General features: G+C 40.3%; 1 protein-coding gene across 4 annotated transcripts in view; it reads right to left on the reverse strand.

The window, feature by feature from the left end:
• npnta (nephronectin a) overlaps window positions 1-16899 on the reverse strand; it is a 198362-nt gene extending 181463 nt beyond the window's left edge. Inside the window, exon 1 of one of the 4 annotated variants that reach the window (XM_034187626.1) lies at window positions 16477-16899. In XM_034187626.1, the coding sequence (XP_034043517.1) occupies window positions 16477-16547 (71 nt within the window). In that variant the 5' untranslated portion in view covers window positions 16548-16899. The remainder of the gene's footprint in view (window positions 1-16476) is intronic. The other 3 variants (XM_034187627.1, XM_034187628.1, XM_034187629.1) reach the window with 3 other exon arrangements.
• Window positions 16900-17688: the final 789 nt, after the last annotated feature.

Here is a 17688-nt window from a genome sequence, read left to right on the forward strand (position 1 = left end):
GGTCGGGGCTTACAATTTTACACTCCTATCCTCAGCTACGGTCATGAACTTTGGGTAATGACTGAAAGAATAAGGTCACAGAAACAAGTGGGGGAAATGAGATACTGCTGTTGGGTATCTGGGCTTATACTCCCAGACAGGGTGAGAACTCGACTATCCGAGAGAGAGTAGAGCTGCTGCTTCTTCGCATTGAAAGGAGGCAGCAGAGGTGGTTTGGGCATCTGGTGAGGATGCTCTACCCCCCTAGTCGTGTCCTTAGGGAGGTCTTAATAAATTATAATAATAATAAATTTAATTTATAATTTACTTTACATTTGCAATAAATCTAAAAGTACTACAGCAGTTAAAAGGAAAGACTGATTAAAAACAGAAACAAAAAGTAGGCAGATAATTAAAACAATCACTAGAACAGCAAAAATTCAATTAAAAACAAATAAAACATCGGGTAAAAAGAAACATTTTAAGGCCCTTTAAAAAGATTCAACGGTCTGTGGCACCCTCAGATGAGGAGGCAGGGCATTCCACAGACGAGGGGCTGCTTGGAAGAAGGCACGGTCTCCTATGGTGTGGGATCGAGTCCTAGGAATGAGAAGAAGATGGGTGTTGGAGGAGCAAAGAGAACGTACAGGACAGTGACGGGTGAGAAGTTCTGTTAAATATGATGGGCCATTACCGTATAAACATTGAAAATTAAGCAGTGAAATTTTGTATGTGATCCGGGCAGAAACAGGAAGCCAGTGAAGTGAACGGAGGATGGGAGTGATGTGCTCATGCACTCCCAGGCACATCCAACTGGGAGGAGGTCCCGGGGAAGACCCAGGACACACTGAAGGGATTATAATTCCCAGATGGCTTGGGAACGTCTCGGGATCCCCCAGGAAGTTAAGGTACCTTGACACTTGCACGAATTTGATCCCCACACTGTCGCACAATTCGTTGTGCCAGTGCGACCCGCTTTGTCCCGCTGGATGCCGTGTTATATAAAATTATCATTTCATCACAGATGACGCATTTGCTCTCAGAACCTGGTTGTTGAAACCATCTCTCGTCGATCCCAGAATCAGAGAACTTATCTACAGCTGCAGCTTGTCTCGTGTGCGTCGTGCGGTGGAGAACGCATTTGGAATTGGCTCAGTTATTTATACATTGTAATGGATTGGTAAAACAGTTGAGTTTTCATTCCTTCTTATGAATTAGATAATGTATGTGTAAAATTATGTTTATTATAGGTGGAACATCTTATTATAATTGTTCAGATGCGCTGCAGCAATGAGACGCATTGACTCGCAGTGACACACAATTTTAGGTTGCGCAATGTTCACACCTAGTTCGCAAAATTCAATACACTCCAGAAGTTTTTAACATTTAACAATGTTCTTTGCGCATTTGCATGCAGCCGCGCACAGGTCACACACAGTTTCCAACAGTTTACAACGGGTTTACTCGCCGGCATTAAGGTGCCTTTGCCAAGGATAGGGAAGTGTGGGATGAGCTGCTTATTCTGTTGTCACTGCAACCTGGTTAAGCGACAGAAAATGAATAAATGAATGACTGTTGTGAAATAACACTGGAAATGTACAAGGTCTATTAGATAATAAACCGACCCTTTTATTTATTTTTTTTAACTATATGGATTTGAATGACGTGCAATTACACCAATCATGCTTGAACCCTCGTGCGCATGCGTGAGTTTTTTCACGTGTGTCGGTGACATCATTTCCCTGTGGGCAGGCCTTGAGTGAGATGTGGTCCTGCCCTCTCGGTTGAACTCCTTTGTTTCACACGCTGCTCGAGACGGAGTGCGTTGCTTTATCAAAATTTTTTCTGGACCTGTGAGGAATATCCGAGTGGACACTATTGGAGAAATTAAGCTGGTTTTCGGTGAAACGTTTAACGGCTGATGAGAGATTATGGGGTATTTCTGTCGCTGTAAGGACTTCCCACGGAGCGGGATGTCGCGCAGCACTTCCAGGCGCCGTCCTCGGCCTGTTTCGACCTGAAAACATCCTAATTTAAGGCTTAATTCACCCAGGATGTCGTGAGAGAACAGAGAAGATTCAGAAGAGGCCGGCATGAGGACTTTATGCGGACATTCCACTGTTTAAGGACATTTTGTAATGAAAGACGTACGCGCAAATTCGCAGTCGTTTCCGTGACGACTCGGCGAATCTGTGTGCGCCGCGACAGGAAAAACACCTCCGTGTTGAAAACCATTTGTAAAATTCAGGCGGCTTTTGATGGCTTTCAACAAGTGAGTAACTGAGAAATTGTTTAACAGCTTGGGCATGGTCCAACTTGCCCGTTAAGGTTTCCAACGGAGGTGTTTTTCCTGTCGTGACTCCCCGCAGTCTGGTCCGGCCCGACATGCGACTCTGCCCGCACGTTCTTTCATTACAAAATGTCCGTTAACAACGGAATGTCAGAATAAACTCCTCATGCTGACTTCTTCTGAAAGTTCTCTGTTCTCTGACGACTTCCTGGGTCAACAGAGCCTGAAATGTGGAAGTTTTCAACTTGAAACGGCGAGACGCTGCCGCCTCGAAGCGCAGATCGCCGTCAGGCGCCGTGGGCCGTCCTTACGGCGACACTACCAGACCAAAATCTCTCATCAGCCGTTAAAATTTTTACCGAAAACCAGCTGAATTTATCGAATGGTGTCCACTCAGTTGTGCCTTACAGTTTTGAAAAAATTTTGATCAAACAAAGCAGCAGTCTCTGAGCCATTCCTAAACAATGAAAAAAATCGACGAGAGGGTGGGCCACTCCTCACTCAAAGACTGCCCACAGGCGAATGACGTAACCGACAGGCGTGAAAAAACTCTCGCATGCCCACGAGGGTTCAAGCATGTCTGATGTAATCACACGTGATTCAAATCCATATGGTTTTTGAAAAAAATAATAAGGTCGGATACTTTTCTAATAGACCTTGTAAGAAAGGACAAACCTAAGTTACTTAAAACATTTTTTCCTGTAATTCAGTAAGAGACATTCAGTAAAGTTACTTTGAAAGGACAGTTTTCTGTATTATCTTTACTGTTCACTGCCACATGCCTCATACGAACAAGGCAAAACCTGATGAGTGATTAGGAGCAGTTGATTAATTATGCATTAATCATCTGTTTAATCAAGGTGATAATAGTCTAATCAGTCATCTGCCAAAAACAATGATTACTGCTGCCACAGGTTTCAATTTTCAGCTTAGTTGCTGTCATCTTAGTGCACAAAGCAATGTGCGCTGCTCTGGAACACGTTCTTTTCCATGGCGAGCCCACACAGAAGCAGGTGTCATGTTGAGTTGTGCGCACAACTCAAGAGGAAGAAAACAGGTGGATATTACAGATTTTTAGGGCAATTCTGGCTTGAAAGTGATATAATCTAAACATCACAGACTTTTAGTTTTTAGGCATTTCAGATGGTGAAACTCAGTCATAGTTGATGAAATAAAGTATGCTGATGTCAGATTTTTTTTTAATGTCCACTCCTTTCTGAGAAGATTAAAGCTGTAAATTAATGAATCTTCTGTTTGAGTTTTGATCATAATTAAATGTTTCACATTCAAACTGTCCAATCAAAGTGGCGAAAATATGTTTTAAACCCCTGTTTCCCAACCAGGGGTCGAAGTCCCTCCTGGGAGCAGCAGTAAAGATCACAGACTGAAGAATCGTCTGCTCTGAGGTTATCAAAATTAAAAGTTCCCCTATTAAATAAAGTAAATGGACCACATTTAAATGGTAAATGGACTGCATTTATATAGCACTTTTCCATCTTCAACAGACGCTCACAGCGCTTTACAATAATGCCTCACATTCACCCCGATGTAAGAGTGCTGCCATACAAGGCGCTCACTACGCAACGGGAGCAACTTGAGGATTAAGGACCTTGCCCAAGGGCCCTTAGTGATTTTCCAGTCAGGCTGGGATTTGAACCGAGGATCTTCTGGTCTCTAGCCCAACGGCTTAACCACCTCCCAAAGTCATAATAAACACACATACCTGACAATCAAAACTCATTAAAAATAATTTTCCTTGGATAAATCAAAGAGAAAGGAAGGGGGACGGTTCATGGGTTCAAGTTTGTTTATTTGAATATGTGTATAGTACACAAGACAAAACAGAATCATTACTACATAAAGAAAGTACATATTCAAAAAGGAACGGGAAGAAGTATAAACTTATTAGTCCCGTCCCTTTACTCTGAACTTACAACTTATATCATCATTCGGTTCCTTGGTTACACTTCTGCAATTTCTATATTTCAGAAGTTCCAAGCTACAATTTATACTCACTTATTTGTGAACGTTTCTTGTGCTTTCACAGTTTCAGTCAACTTTTCTATAATTTACACATAAGAAACTCCAACATTCATTTGCATCATTTAATAAGACAAGTGCAACAGGGTTTCTTCTATTGCTCAACTCTCGAAAATGTATTAGTTCTAAACTGCTTCACTGTATCACCTCTTTGAACTTCTTTTTAAACCTTCTCATGTCTGGACACCCTCTCAGCTCTTCACTAATTAAGTTCCAGAGCTTCACACCACAGACCGAGACACAAAAACTCTTTCTGGTAGTTAGAGCTCTGGCATGTTTGAATTTTAGTGCACCTCTCAAATTGTATCCCCCTTCTCTCTCCATAAACTGTTTTTGAACATTATCAGGCAAACTATTATTTTTTGCTTTATAAATTATAATTACAGTTAAGTATTCTACCAGATCCAAAAATTTCAGTATTTTAGATTCGAGAAACAGGTGATTTGCGTGGCTCCTGAAGCTGACATTATGCATAATCCTAATGGCTCTTTTTTGAAGACATACCAAGGGCTATAAAGCCGTTTTATAGTTGTTGCCCCACACTTCAGCACAGTAACTTAAATAGGGTAAAACCAATGAACAATACAATAAATGTAATGATTTTTTTGTCAGGCTATCATGTCCAAAATGTAAAAAATAAAAAGATCATTTTTATAAAGGAACAGAGTCAATTTATTCTTAGTTGGGAGTGTGTGTGTGTGTGGGTGTGTGGGGGGGGTGTCAGTCTGTCTTAGGTATGAGTGGGGGTGGTCTCAAAGGAAAAGATTGGGAACCACTGTTTTAAACATTTGATTCATTACAGCCATTACTTGCAGGGGCGGCACTAGAACATTTTTTTGACTGGGGAGGGGAAGGGGGATGGATTTAAATAACGTAAAAAATGAAAAAGTAAAAATTATACCATTAGATGGCAAGTAATGATAAACTGCATGTTATTAACCAAACTGCTGCTCTGCCATCCTCAATAGTTCAATATTTCAGAGCCTTTCGTTGCTTACAGTTGTTGATATATATAAAATTTATCTATCTAATATATACGAGGTCTGTTAGAAAACTATCCGACCTTTTATTTAAAAAAAAAAAAACTATATGGATTTGAATCACGTGTGATTGCATCAGCCAAGCTTGAACCTTCGTGCGCATGCAAGAGTTTTTTCACGCCTGTCGGTTGCGTCATTCGCCTGTGGGCAGGCTTTGAGTGAGCACTGGTCCACCCCCCTTGTCGGATTTTCATTGTCAGGGAAATGGCTGAGCGATTGGAGCAGCGCTGAATCAAATTTTTCCAGAAACTGTGAGAGACAGCCAGGTGGAAACCATTCGGAAGATTCAGACGGCTTTGCTTTTCAGTTGAGTGAGTATCCGAGAAATTGTTTAACAGCTGGGAATGTCACAACTTGTCCTGTGAGACTTCCAACACGGACGTGCTTTTTGTTGTGCGCCATTGCGGCTCCGTGCCGACACGCGAATTCCTCCGCACGTCTTTCATTACAAAATCTCCTGTAACAGTGGAATGTGCCGCAAAAGTGCTGATGTCCACCTCTTCTGCAATTTCTCTGGTAGTCAGACGACGTCACTTTGGAAATGATCCGGTCGTTTCAGCCTGTCGATGGCCGCTCGGAGCGCGGCGCGCCCTCCGCCGCTGTGGGCCGTCTTTAATCCGGTTGTAATGCGCCTTAATCTGTGTGACGCCCAGAGTACCTTCACAGAAAGCCGTCTGAATCTTCCGAATGGTTTCCACCTGGCTGTCTCTCACAGTTTCTGGAAAAATTTGATTCAGCGCTGCTCCAATCGCTGAGCCATTTTCCTGACAATGAAAATCCGACGAGGGGGCTGGACCAGTGCTCACTCAAAGCCTGCCCAGAGGCGAATGACGCAACTGACAGGCGTGAAAAAACTCACGCATGAGCACGGAGGTTCAAGCTTGGCTGATGCAAGCGCACATGATTCAAATCCATATAGTTTTTAAAAAAAATAAAAAGGTCGGATAGGTTTCTGACAGACCTCGTATATATATATATATATATATATATATATATATATATATATATATATATATATATATATATATATATATATATATATATATATATACGAGGTCTGTCCGTAAAGTATAGGTCCTTTTTATTTTTTTCAAAAACTATATGGATTTCATTCATATGTTTTTACCTCAGACATGCTTGAACCCTCGTGCACATGCGTGAGTTTTTCCACGCCTGTCGGTGACGTCATCCGCCTGTGAGCACTCCTTGTGGGAGGAGTCGTCCAGCCCCTCGTCAGAATTCCTTTGTCTGAGAAGTTGCTGAGAGACTGGCGCTTTGTTTGATCAAAATTTTTTCTAAACCTGTGAGACACATTGAAGTGGACATGGTTCGAAAAATTAAGCTGGTTTTCAGTGAAAATTTTAACAGCTGATGAGAGATTTTGAGGTGATTCTGTCACTTTAAGGACTTTTCACGGTGCGAGACGTCGTGCAGCACTCTCAGGCAGCGTCATCAGCCTGTTTCAAGCTTAAAACCTCCACATTTCAGGCTCTGTTGATCCAGGACGTCGTGAGAGAACAGAGAAGTTTCAGAAGAAGTCGGTTTCAGCATTTTATCCAGATATTCCACTGTTAAAGGAGATTTTTTTAATGAAAGACGTGCGGGCGGATTGCAGCGTCGGCTCGCAGCCGCCGCGACGCTCCGTCACAGGAAAAACACCTCTGCTGGAAGCCTTAAGGACACGTTGGAACATCTCCAGCTGATAAACAATTTCTCATATACTCACTCCACTGAAAGCCATCAAAAGCCAACTGGATTTTAACAAATGGTTATCAACACGGAGGTGTTTTTCCTGTGCCGCCGCGCCGCATCGGCTGCGTCCCGACGCGCGGACCCGTCCGCACGTCTTTCATTAAAAAAATCTCCTTTAACAGTGGAATATCCAGATAAAATGCTGAAACCGACTTCTTCTGAAACGTCTCTGTTCTCTCACGACATCCTGGATCAATAGAGCCTGAAATGTGGAGGTTTTAAGCTTGAAACAGGCTGATGACGGCGCCTGAGAGCGCTGAGCGACGTCTCGCACCGTGAAACGTCCTTAAAGCGACAGAATCACCTCAAAATCTCTCATCAGCTGTTAAAATTTTCACTGAAAACCAGCTTAATTTTTCGAACCATGTCCACTTCGATGTGCCTCACAGGTTTAGAAAACAATTTGATCAAACAAAGCGCCAGTCTCTCAGCAACTTCTCAGACAAAGGAATTCCAACGAGGGGCTGGACGACTCCTCCCACAAGGAGTGCTCACAGGCGGATGACGTCACCGACAGGCGTGGAAAAATTCACGCATGCGCACGAGGGTTCAAGCATGTCTGACGTAAAAACATATGAATGAAATCCATATAGTTTTTGAAAAAATAAAAAGGACCTATACTTTACGGACAGCCCTCGTATATATATATATATATATATATATATCAAACTGGCCCTAAATACTGTTTTATATGACATCTTAAACTAATTAAAGAATTGTTTTTCCCCCATGTCATTTTTTTTTCTTTGCTTTGGATCAAGGCCACCGAAAACCCTCCAGGTACGCCTTATTGATCATTTCTGGCTGCACCCCTGAGTTGAAATGGCCCTTTTGCTCTATGCCAGTAACTGCTAATATTAGGGTGCAGATTTCATGCTAAATGACTCACATACCCCAAATTTGTACTCACTCCAGTTGAACATTTTTCCTGATGACTATGAACATTCAATACCTGATGGCCATCAAATATGGCCATCAGGTATTGCGAAGACTTTGCATCAGTCTGTCCGTCTGTCTGTGCTCAGCATAAGTCCAGTCTTATTGTATTACCGCCAGAGTCCTCAAATTCACAGGGAACATTCTTGGGCCATAGACCTTGGTGGCAGGGTTGACAGCCAGTCAGAGTAGAGCAGCATCGTGACATCAGTGGCAGATCTCTATAAAACTGCTTCATTTCTGTTTTATTATGTTATGTTTTATTTTATTATTATGTGTATAATATGTTTCTCATATATTCTCTAAAAGATAGCAAGAAATAAACACTTCTAAAACTGAAAATGCATTTTTGGAACCTAATAACACCTCTGAAGTGATTTACAAGACAGTTCGTGGACATTAGCATGGTGACACCACAGGCTAGCTGCAAACCGTTTCCTTTGTGTGTAAATATATCCTCTTTCTCATTTATTATGTAAAAGCTAGCGAGAAATAATTCTAAAACTGAAAACACTGTTTTTGTAACCTAATAGCATCTCTGGAAGGATTTACAAGACAGTTCTCAGAAATCAGCGTACACGCTAACTTTCACTAACTCAAAGCTAACTTGTCAAAAACCGCTCTTGTCAAAAGTTAATAAACGTAGATATTGTTTGTGACTGACTGACTGGTTGATAGAGGGGCTTTATTGAACATGTACAAATTGTAAGTAAGACAATAGGATTTGAATAATATATTATATAATAGAATATTATACTTTGTACTGGGATAGCAATTAAACAACTGCAAATTATAAAGAAGACAATGCTCATACAGCCAACAGTATTTGCATTATTTTTTTTATCTTTGATTCCAATGACACGGCCCCAAAGTGTCTTTTGGGAACACTGAAATGAGTTTGGGTTTCTTGCTCAAATTACTCAGGGACCCCAAGTTTCTGATCAATTTGAGCACTTTTCTTGAAAAGAACCCAAAATTCCTGTTTTGACATACAGTATATGACTTTGTTACAATGGCCCCTCACTGTATCTCAGCAAGCACTAAGATTAGAGAAGACATTCTTGGCTTAAACTACCCAGTTACCCTATGTTTACATTTGATCCAAATTAATATTTTCTGAGTGACTACAAACTCCTTTATTGAGCTTTGACAGGAAGAAATGTTTTTTTTTATTTTTCTTGAAAAGACACAAAATACTAGGTTTGATGTCTAACCACAGCAACCCCTCAGCGTATCTCAGCAGCCACTGTGACTACAAAGACCTTTTTGGATTTACTGTAAATTGCTCTGTAGCCACAAATCAACATTTATATTTTGAAACTCCCCAGAAATTCCTGTTTTGATCACTGACTACAATGATATCTCAGAAATCACAAATGAGAGTGAGAGCACATTTTGGGATGAAATTGCTCGAAGACACCAAATTTTTATTTGCTCCAATTGAAGATTTTCCCCATGCGAGTTGAAAGATTGCAACTTCAATGTACGGTGATGGAACGCAAACCGGAAATAGTTCTGAATGTTGAAATGATTTGGAATCGACATCTACAGTATTCACCCTATTGAGGTTTCAAATCCCCCAAAATCTCGCAAATCTTTGGGAGTTCGCCGCTATGCGAGATGTCAGTAACACTGAGTTGGTCTGATAAGGCTGCACTTTAACTGCTGCACATGGACAACAGCATTAACATTGCAACATAAAACTCTTTGTATATTGTACCTAAAACTCTTGTGAATATATTATCTGGGTTTATAGAGAAGCTCAGGTTGTTTCTCTGTTATTTTCAATGGGAATTGTCGTGAGCTGTGATCACTTCCTGGGAGCAAGGCAAAATAATTGTTCTACAAGAGGATATTGGAAAATGAACAGTAACCTTCTTGAGGATGATATCTTTTGCGACATGGTTAGGCGATTAGCTAAGCAGATTTTCAATAAAGAAGGTCTCAATTGCATACAAAAATGGGAATTCTTCAAATTTAAAACAAGAGAATTGGCCATGAAACGTGGTAAAGAAATAAAAAAGAATAACATAATTAAAGAAAAGGAGATATTGGAAACCTTGAATGTATTATTGCATAAAGCTACTCTGGATGAGAAATACAAATGAAATTATTGAAAGAAGAGATTGATAATATGTATGTTGATTTGGCCAAAGGTGCATTTGTGAGATCTAGATGCAAGTGGCTAGAGCAGGGAGAAAGAAATACAAGCTACCTTTTTTATTTAGAAAAAAGAAATAAAAAAAAAACAATATTACAAATATAAAAAATAGATGGTAAAGATGGACAAAATATAAGGGCTATTACCAGACATGTTGAAACATTTTTCAAGAACATATATACATCGCACACCCAACCTGAAGTCTGTGACCCATTCATTCACTCTATCCATGAGTTCATCCCAAACATCTCAGAACAATTGACAATGTGACAGATCTCTTACTAAATCAGAAATGTTAACAGCAGTTAGATCTTTAAAAAAAGGGAAAGCGCCTGGCAGTGACAGATTACCTGCAGAATTTTATCACCACTTTTGGGGCATTCTTGAAGTTCCCCTATTTAATACTCTAAAACAGTCTCTCTTCAGAAATGAAATGCCTAATACTATGAAACAAGGACTTATACGTTTGATTCCGAAATCAGAAAAAGATATCTCGCAAATAGAAAACTGGAGACCTATTACCTTATTAAATGTGGATTATAAAATTCTTGCTCTAATCTTTACCAATCACTTAAAAAATGGATTAAATGATTTAATAAGTGAAACACAAACAGGTTTTACGACCAACAGATACATACAGTAAGCTCTAATATTAGATTAATTTTAGATCTAGTGGATTACCCTGAACTCACTGACTCACAAGCGCTTATATTATTCTTAGACTTTTATAAAGCATTCGACACTGTAGAACACCACTTCTTAATAAAAGCATTACAAGCATTCGGATTTGGTTCAAAATTTATAATGACCATTCAGACACTTTATAAAGATATCAATAGCAGTGTCATGCTCTACCCTAACACCACTTCAAGGTTTCCCATTACAAGATCTGTACGACAAGGGTGTCCACTTCCCCTGTATCTATTTTTATTAGCAGTCGAATTACTTTCAATATATATTAAAAATGATGACGAATTAAAAGGAATTAAAATCTTTGATAAAGAAATTAAAATAACTAAATTAGCGGATGACACTGCTATATTCCTAAAGACAAACTTCAGGTTGGGAGAGCGATATCTAAGATTAAAGAATTTTCAGAGGCTTCTGGTTTGAAATTAAATACGTCCATGCCTGATAGATGTATTTATGGATGGACGTGATGCCTATCTGTTAGTCATGCTGTATGTTAGTTATATCACTTATCTGCCTGTGCCTCTTGTTATGTTTTTTCTTTTGTTCAATAAAAAAAGACACAGCTCACACAAAAAAGTGAAGTTTGTTCTTTAGCGCCCTGCTTATTGTCCTTGACAACACTGTTCGTCCTCTTTGTTCCAGAGAAATATATATAAGATGTCTGAAATACGGTTTGCGTGTATGACGTTCCACGCAAGTCAAATGTAGCAGACATGGATTATATGGAATATTTGTTTTAACACGTTTTCAGGATCTCATGCATGCAGTCTCATTAACATGATGAAAAGTATTTAAAAAATTACATCTTGGTAGTATAATGTTCATTTGCAATTGTCGTCATGTGGATTTTCTATGTTGTTTTGACTACAGCGACTCTGATGCGCAAGGAATTATGGGATATCTCAATAAGGCAAATGCAGCTGATCTGAAAATGGCAGGAACTTCCCACTAGTCCTAGGGCCCACTAGTACTATTCTTAGTATTAAAGAGAGCATGTTGAAGTTGTTTTTACCCGAATGCCATCAAATATGGCCATCGGGTAAAATCAATTTTACAATGTTTGATTCACTGTGCCTTGGACACTAATTCACAGGGCACAGTGACTCAAAAATTGTAAAATTGATTTTAAACACCTGTAACTGACACTTGGAGAGAAATAAATAACACAGCCTTATAAACAATAACTTGCTGTATTAAATCCACAATAGAATGACCTAAAACTATGCATAATGTGTTTATGCTGCCACAAAACATTTCTGATCCACTGTGCCCCGGTTTCCCATATATATACATACATACATACATACACTTTGCATTGGGATACCAACTAAAAATTATAAAGAATCATACGGCCGAGGGTATTTTAGGATTGCGTTATATTTACATTTATGGTAGGCTATATGTTGCACTAAAGCAAGTTAAGTAATGTTGCAAAAGTGTGACAATAAAAACCCCATTTAATTATGCTGAATTACCATTATTTGTTGATTTTGAATTGAACAGATTTATAGACAACAGTACAATTAAAGTTGATTAATAGTGTATGTAAACAGAATCATAGGTTTGAATTTTGTAAGTTGAACAAAACTGGATCTAGTTTGTTAGCTATTTGAAAGCATTACATTTATTGTGAACTTTAAAATCAGTTTAGGTTGCAATATACACAATGAAGTAATATAAAGAGGATAGGACCAATGGACTGTAGAATTAGTGGACCCTCGCCAATATGGCCATTAGAGCTTCCTGTGATGTAGCTTTTCACACACAGTAGAAAAGAAATATTTTCCTGACTTTTAGTGTTTTCAGCTGTAGACAAGCATAATAAGTGCTTCAACTGAAAACAAAATGATGCTGGTAACAACAGCTGTGAAGGACCCTTCAGCAGTCGAATACACAAGCCTGTTAGAAATGCTCTCTAAAAACCAATAAGTGAGAGAGAGCAGGTAATAAATTGCTTTTTTCTTGTGCGTTGTCAAATGAGATATTTTTCTGTCAATGAATTAATCCCGAGGCGGAGACTCAGGCCCTAGCTAGTATATGCCCATAAAACCTGGCAAATTATGGCTATAGTGACAAGGCAAGGCTCTCCATCAGGAAGGGCGTTAATAATGCACAATATGCTGCTGCTCGGTCAGAGTAAATGATTGTTACACATAAGCAAATGCGTGAAATAAACATTAAAACCCGACAACATCACAACCTGTCACGCAGACGTTAGCCACAGAGACAAAAACAGCTGTAACAGAAATATGCAAGCTGGTTAAAGAGTCGCATTATCTGAATTATTCACTCTGTCACACGCTTGTATAAATGCATTTTTGAAAACAAAATTTAAACGGAGCATTGTCAGGGCCACAAGTACTTGGGCAGTGACAATTTATTTATTTGTCATCTTTGCTCTGTGCAGCACCACAATCGAGAGGAAATGAAACAATCATGATGTGACTGTTGACATTCACCTTTCATGCAAGGCATTTAAACAAAAACCAGGAGGAATGGCTATTTGTACACACAGTTCCTCCATTTACCTGCAACCCGGTCCCAGATAAGTGGTTATAAATGAGTGAGTGAGTTCCTCCATTTACAGAGACCATAAATAACAAAGTCCCTTCGGCTGCTCCCTTGTTTTGCACTCGAGGTTGCCAATTGAACAAACAGGTCCACCAACTGCATGTTGAATTGGCACAAGTTTTACGCTAGACGCCCGTCGCGATGCAACTCCACATTACAGGGAGAAATGTGGCAGGGTTTGAACCAGGAACCTTCCACACTGAAATTAAGTGCACTAACCACTTGGCCACCACCCCTGCCTTACAGAGGCTAGAAATAATTGGACAAATTGTATCTAAGGATTATTCTGACACTATGATATGGACTGCATTTATATAACACTTTCCCATCGGGCATCTGGGTTTTGAACCGAGGATCCTCCCCAATGCATATATAAGGCTTATATGCATCAGAAAGTTAAGAAATGTGCAACAACAAATTAGGACTAAAGCTGGTCATACACCCCCATGCCCCCCACGATTGCAATATACGATGGTGCAAAACAAATGTGAATTACACCAAGATTGTACAGAAATGTGCACTCTATTGCAACGTGTAAGGAGCACCTGCATTATGAACGTGTCTTGGTGACATGACTCACAATGCAGCAGTTTGAGCATGTTCACAACTTTTGCAATGGTACTAGCGCCACATTCCTTTAGAACGGGCATTGATTGTTATAAGCAGAAAGACACTTTGAGACACAAATCACACAAAGGTTCCATCTTTATTACATCAGATACTAGGAGCCTATACTGGGTTATGGTATTATCAAAACACCAGTATAAGATGTTCAACACGTACACTGGTATTCCTGTCCCCATGTTTCCAATATATCTTCACTGGAAGTGGCGAGCTATTACTGCACTGTTTTGTGCAGTTTGTTGGCTCGCTGTGTCTCACAGTGTGATGGCCACAATGCCACAAACAGCAGCAGCACACCTGCTCCAAGTTTCATAAACATATTTACGGTTTGTTTTCTTTCAAAGTCTGTGCGCATCATCTGGCTGTGTTCACGTAGAGCCAGCAGCAGCTAAAAGCACAACAGACCATGCACAGTGAGCTAAAAAAAAAAAAGCTTTGCTTGCTGATTATTTAAGTGCAGAGAATCACCCAGTTTTAATCAGGCAAGTGTAAATAATGTGATATTGCGAAAAGGAATTAATCTATATAGTCACAAAAAGGAATTTTTTTAAGTTGCCATCAGAGCCAAGACTTCTTGTTTTAATTATAAAGCAGTGCAAAATACTAAAACTATGTTGTACCTTTCAATTAAGCAACATCGTCACCCACTTTCTGCTGCTGCAGACGACAGGAATTCTGCTATGATGAGCACTATGATGGTTTTTCTACAACTGATATGACAGCAGCAAACTAATGCTGTTTTTTTAAGTCACTGGAACTTTGCCCAGTCACTCCAAAAATGCTCATACTAAATTTGAATTATAAACGTATTTCTAGCAACTAACACACAGCCACCAGTCTTTGACCTGTCATTCGATCAGTATCTGCTTTGCAAGTTTTACTACAATTCTATAGTAAGTGGAACTGATCAGGGCCATATCAAATAGGAAATCCATTTGTCTACTTGGTTATTTTGAAAAACACATTAAGGAGCGGTTTGGATTGAAGGTATGTTTTTTCTTAATGCATTGTGCCAACTAATGTATTTTCAACATGCTCTGTACAAGTGTGTTATCTTGGAAAATATACAAGTACTGGCTGAGAACTCAGTAATGGCAGAAACTCATTATTTAATGACTGGGATTCTCCAAAAAATGTTGTTTGGGACATTACCATCTTCCACCATCACCAGGTTTTATGTTATAAACGTATGACCTTGTGCACTGCCCTCTAGTGGATGTATTGTTTAACATCCATGTCAATATAAAGACTGTATGCAAGTATATGGACAGTGATTGTTACATCGTTCTATACGTATGTATAAGTTTACATACGTAAATTGAGCATAAGTGAGCATTTGGGTTAAAGGGTTAGGATCTGGGTAGACCTGACAGTGCAGTTGCCACTTCATTGGCACACAGTAGTCCTACCTGTGTTGCCCACTATGAGGTATAGGTCCTGACTTGTATTAGACCCACATAATTTTAACACATTATAAGAATAAGATCAACTTTATCCTGAAGGAAAATTTGGAGAAAAATTGAGAAATTTACTGGAGATATTTGCCGAATGTGAAGCCATGCACCTATATGACATCATAAAGGAAAAAGTATGACAAATTTAAGTACAAGAAAATGTTATATATGTTAAATGTTAACATATCTCCAGCATATCTCCAGTAAATTCTCTTGGATTCATTTCTGACTGACAAAGACAGGAGGACAAATAAAGCTGAGTGTCTGGATGGACTCACTGACGGGCATTTGGCACTAAAGGCTGTTTATGGAACATCTGCCTAATTTCACCTTGAGTTCTACAAATCCAGCTCAACTCTACTAAACAGCCAAGAACCTAAAACTTATCTTTGAAAGAACAGTTGAAATTGACTTCGGTCGCATCCAAGTAGCAATTACGGTCCACCTTTACGCACAGACCGCACACCTTTAGGGCAGATGGAAATCTTGCGCGCACATGCATTCTTTGGGGTTTGGCACGTCTCCACGCCTCCGTCCTCACATACTTCACACGATTCGTGTTTGGACACGACGCAGCGGTAGTGACTGTCACATCACCTCTGCACAAACCGCCTGCATGTGCACGAAGAAACGCCAGAAACAGAAGCGCACAAAACTAATCGGTGCGCCGAACGCCGCGTGCAAAAGTTCAAACTAGCCGGGTTTCACGTAAAGGTTCCTTCTGCGCCTTTAGATGCGCGCACTGATTTTGTGCGATTCTTTTTAAATATAAAAAGCCTCACAGCGCTGATGTCAAATTTCCCCAATATGTCATGAATGAAGCGCGCAGAAAAGCGCAAACAACACATAAAAAAATAAATTAGAAATCGACTGATTAATTGCACATCATTTCTCTCTACATTGCATTTTTCTTTTATTCCAAACGTGCGCACTCACCTGCCGTCAAAGTCCGCACTTGCTCCAAAGAAGCAGCTGTACACGAGCATCAACTTTACCCATAATTCCATGATTTTAAGAGTCGCGCACCCACGCAGCGCGTTTCCTCTCGGTATAATCCAAAAAGCAACAGCGATCCAACGCTCTTTTTACGCACGGCGAAGGCGCACAGGCACGAAAGCTCGGCGGGCGTCTTTCCGACTGCTCATGTGCGTTGTTCAAGAGAGAAACCAGTGCGTGCGTGTGCCTCTCTCCCCCCCACTCACGCTCTTTCTCTCCAAGAGTTGAGTGGGCTTTCAAAACAAACAGCACCCACTGCAGGCGCCGATCCTGCTTCCGAGCAGCAGCCTGAGCGTCGCGCGGACCTCCTCCGGTCGGAATGCGACGTCATGACCTGTTCACGCGGCTGCAGGCGCCGCGCGTGCATTGTAAACGCGCTAATTAATTGCGAAGCCCGCTGAGGCGTGTAAGCGCATCGCCCACCCAAGCAGATGCTGCGCCCAGAGTGAGGAAAGAACACAGTTTGAGGAGTACCGAAATAACTCCACTGGTTTCACTGGTGTGGGAGTCTGTGCGGGGATGCTTGAAATAGTTTTTATATACCAGCAGCAGAAGAAATCTTTTTTTTTTCTTTTTGTACTTTTTTGTGCTTTTATTGCACTATTGTAAAATAATCAGGGGCAGCCAGCCAGCTGCTGCTGATGGGTGCCCGCAGCTGGGCATTCCCCACCCTTGAACTTAAAAGGACAAGTTACTGTTGTGTCCATGTTGGTTTTTTAGTTCTCTCACATTAAAACACTGGGCTTGTACAAGAACATTTTCTTATACAGTGGATCCTTGGTTTTAGAGCTTAATTTGTTGATGTGGTTACACGTGGTCTGCAGTTGTGAGGCTGGTTGGATGTACTGCCAAATTCTCTGAAACGCCTCTGGAGATGGCTTATGGTAGAGAAATGAACATTCAATACACGAGCAATTGTGCTGTGTGATAAAACTGCACCTTTCAGAGTGGCCTTTTATTGTGGGCAGTCTAAGGCACACCTGTGCACTAATCATGGTGTCTAATCAGCATCTTGGTATGGCACACACTGTGAGGTGGGATGGATTATCTTAGCAAAGGAGAAGTGCTCACTATCACAGATTTCAACTGGTTTGTGAACAATATTTGAGGGAAATGGTGATATTGTGTATGTGGAAAAAGTTTTAGATCTTT

This window comes from Thalassophryne amazonica, chromosome 15 (genome assembly GCF_902500255.1).
Source record: "Thalassophryne amazonica chromosome 15, fThaAma1.1, whole genome shotgun sequence".
In the NCBI taxonomy this organism is placed as follows: Eukaryota; Metazoa; Chordata; class Actinopteri; order Batrachoidiformes; family Batrachoididae; genus Thalassophryne; species Thalassophryne amazonica.